Genomic DNA, 2,663 nt, shown 5'->3' with positions numbered 1-2,663 from the left:
CGCCGTCATCGACCCTCCCTCACCGAAGCTAATGTCAATGTGGATTTTGAACTTTAAAACCCACATGTTTGTAGAACATTATGGTAAGACTAATAGTGTCCAAACGTGGTTTTCCATGAAGTTACCATTGTAACTTGGCTTAAACTTCCTCTCGGGAAAATTCCATGGAGGCCTGGAGCCTTCACACCCACAACTCAAGAGCCAATTCATTTTGTAACCCGAAATGGCCAGGAACGAAAGTTGGCCTGACTCGGACGCACGTAGCCCAGTTGGTTACTTTGCTATTGCCGGCTACACACACACACACACACCACTTTCCCCGAAGCTTCCTACAGTAGCTGATGCACACACACTTCGTCAAGCCATCAAACGCCAACCGATCCACGAATTGATCCCGCACCGAACCGCACAACCACCACTCCCGAATTCCTCTCCGGTCCATTGTCCTCCTGTTATTCTTCAACCCCTTTCCATTTATTTTCTTGACGTCGACCCATAATTATTTGGTGCTCCTCCGTTTCCAGCCCCGAACCATCACTCTCACGATGGACCGGAGCGAAGCACGCACGCAGCTTCCCTCGCGCGCCACCATGCAATGCAAAGGGAGCTTCCTCCCTCGACCGGACTTGTTTACTCCATGATATTCCTTGCCCGGGTCGCCATATAAATCCCCGCCCTTCCCCACCATATCTTCACGCAAAACGTCGTTCATCCTCACCTTGTACACGCGCGGAGCATTCTCCATTAGAGCGGATTAAGCTCGGCACCAACGAACTCTAGACTCTAGCGATGGCAGACGCGACGGCGCCGCGGCCGCTGCTCCGCCGCGTGCTCTCGTTCCGGGAGCCGCTGCTGCTCGTCCCGCACCTCGTCGTCTTCCTCGGCACCTTCGCGTCCGCCTTCTTCCACAGCTACGCCTCCTTCCTCCAGTCCTTCGCCAGGTCCATCGTCGTCCCGTCGCCGGCCGCCTGCGCCAAGTGCGCGTACGCGACGTCGTCGGCGCCGTGCTGCGAGGACGTAGATGTCGAAGAGGAGGAGGACGAGGAGCTGAGGAAGGAGGAGGTGGAGGCGATCATGGCCAGGATCGGGCTGGGAGTGGCCGGCGCCGGCGAGGGGCTGAGGGCCAGCATGGGCCACAACGAGGTGTCCCGGCTGTTCGACGCCGAGGAGCCGAGCTTCGCGGAGGTGCGGCGCGCGTTCGCGGTGTTCGACGGCGACGCGGACGGGTTCATCGGCGCGACGGACCTGCAGGGCGCCCTGGCCAGGCTCGGGTTCCCGGAGGTCGACGCCGCCGCGTGCGGGGCGATGATCTCGTCGAGCTGCGGGTCCACGGACGGCAGGATGAACCTGTTCCAGTTCGTCAGGTTCCTCGAGGACGGCCTCTGCTGACAGACCGATCGGCCTCTCTTTTTTGATCCGTTGCACGGTGCGCGGCTCAGCTGGCGCGGCAGAAGATGGGAGTGTGTGCGTGCGTGCGTGTGCTGGTGTGGTGTTCTTTCTTGCCTTTGGATTTTTCCTTCTGCGACGCGAAGAGTTGGGGGGTGGATGGACTGTGCAACAAATTAACGCACTAATTCTCGAGCTTATTAATGGAATCGAACTGGTTCGCCAATTGATCATAAATAAACTTTGGCGATCTCAGTGTTCTTGATTATCTACATTGCTCCAACATCGACCGGAGTTTCGAATCTGTCTATGCGAAATCGTGTGAAAAATTCAAGCCTAACAGCTCGTTCAAACTTGGGACTTCAACCTCAGAGTTGAGAGCATTATTTGGGCCCCTCCCCGTGGAAGACGATGCAGAGGCGACCGACGCCCCTGCACTGCTGCCCGGCGAATCTCCCTACTCCTTCTGGCCCGATCTCGTCCCGTGCGTGCGTCGACAACTCGACATCACAGCCTGCCAATTCGTCCTGCCATCCCAAGGAAGCTTCCTCGGAGCTGCCTGCGGTGTACGTACGAACTGGGAAAATTTGGTGAAGTTGACACGATCACAAAGGTCCAAGCCTGCGCAGCCACCCGCGTTTAACAAGTGTGTGGAAGCGGGAGGGCATGCATGCGACCCTGATGCCGAGCGGCCGAGCGTGACGTGAATCGCGCGCGATGGAGACCTTGTCACAGGCTAGGGAAGTCGGAAGCTGCGCGGAAGTGCCGGCCGTTGCATACGAGCATCGATACGTTGACACGCGTATACTATTTGTCTCTCGGCTCTGTCACTGCGGAGTGGGTGGGAGTAATTCACAAGGCGAGTCGCGTTATTCTCGTCGCGTCCGGGAATCTGATGGTGGTACTTGTGGCTGGCTAGAGCATCTACCCCACTTCCCCCTAAACGTTCGGGTGGACAGCCCGGACATCACCGAGACATAAGGCCGACTTCAGCACACGACTCCATCCGGACGTCCGTTTTGCTCAGATTCTGTCCGTTTGGGTAGGGTTATGGGTCGTGTCCGGGCCTTTTCTGAGATGCGGTGGCCGTGCGCCAACATGCGGACACATCATTTGGCCTCATCCTGTCTGTCACAGCCAATATGTCATATATTCATATTTCAAACAAGTTTGCACGTCCAAATATTAATTGTCTCAAATAGAAATAGTTTTACAACCAAATCGAAATTGTCTCGAATAAAATAGTTTTACAACCAAATCGAAATTGACTTAAATAA

General features: G+C 55.9%; 1 protein-coding gene across 1 annotated transcript; it reads left to right on the top strand.

Moving 5' to 3' along the window:
* The first annotated feature begins 557 nt into the window (after positions 1–557).
* Positions 558–1,654, top strand: LOC119362876 (probable calcium-binding protein CML46). Its single transcript, XM_037628146.1, has one exon. The coding sequence runs from the start codon at positions 790–792 to the stop codon at positions 1,387–1,389; it is 600 nt and encodes a 199-aa protein (XP_037484043.1). The 5' UTR covers positions 558–789; the 3' UTR covers positions 1,390–1,654.
* The last annotated feature ends 1,009 nt before the right edge of the window (positions 1,655–2,663 follow it).

Source organism: Triticum dicoccoides, chromosome 2B (assembly GCF_002162155.2).
Source record: "Triticum dicoccoides isolate Atlit2015 ecotype Zavitan chromosome 2B, WEW_v2.0, whole genome shotgun sequence".
NCBI classification, from domain to species: Eukaryota; Viridiplantae; Streptophyta; class Magnoliopsida; order Poales; family Poaceae; genus Triticum; species Triticum dicoccoides.
The sequence above is the reverse complement of the archived record's forward strand: the minus strand, read 5'-3'. Positions and strand labels throughout refer to the sequence as shown.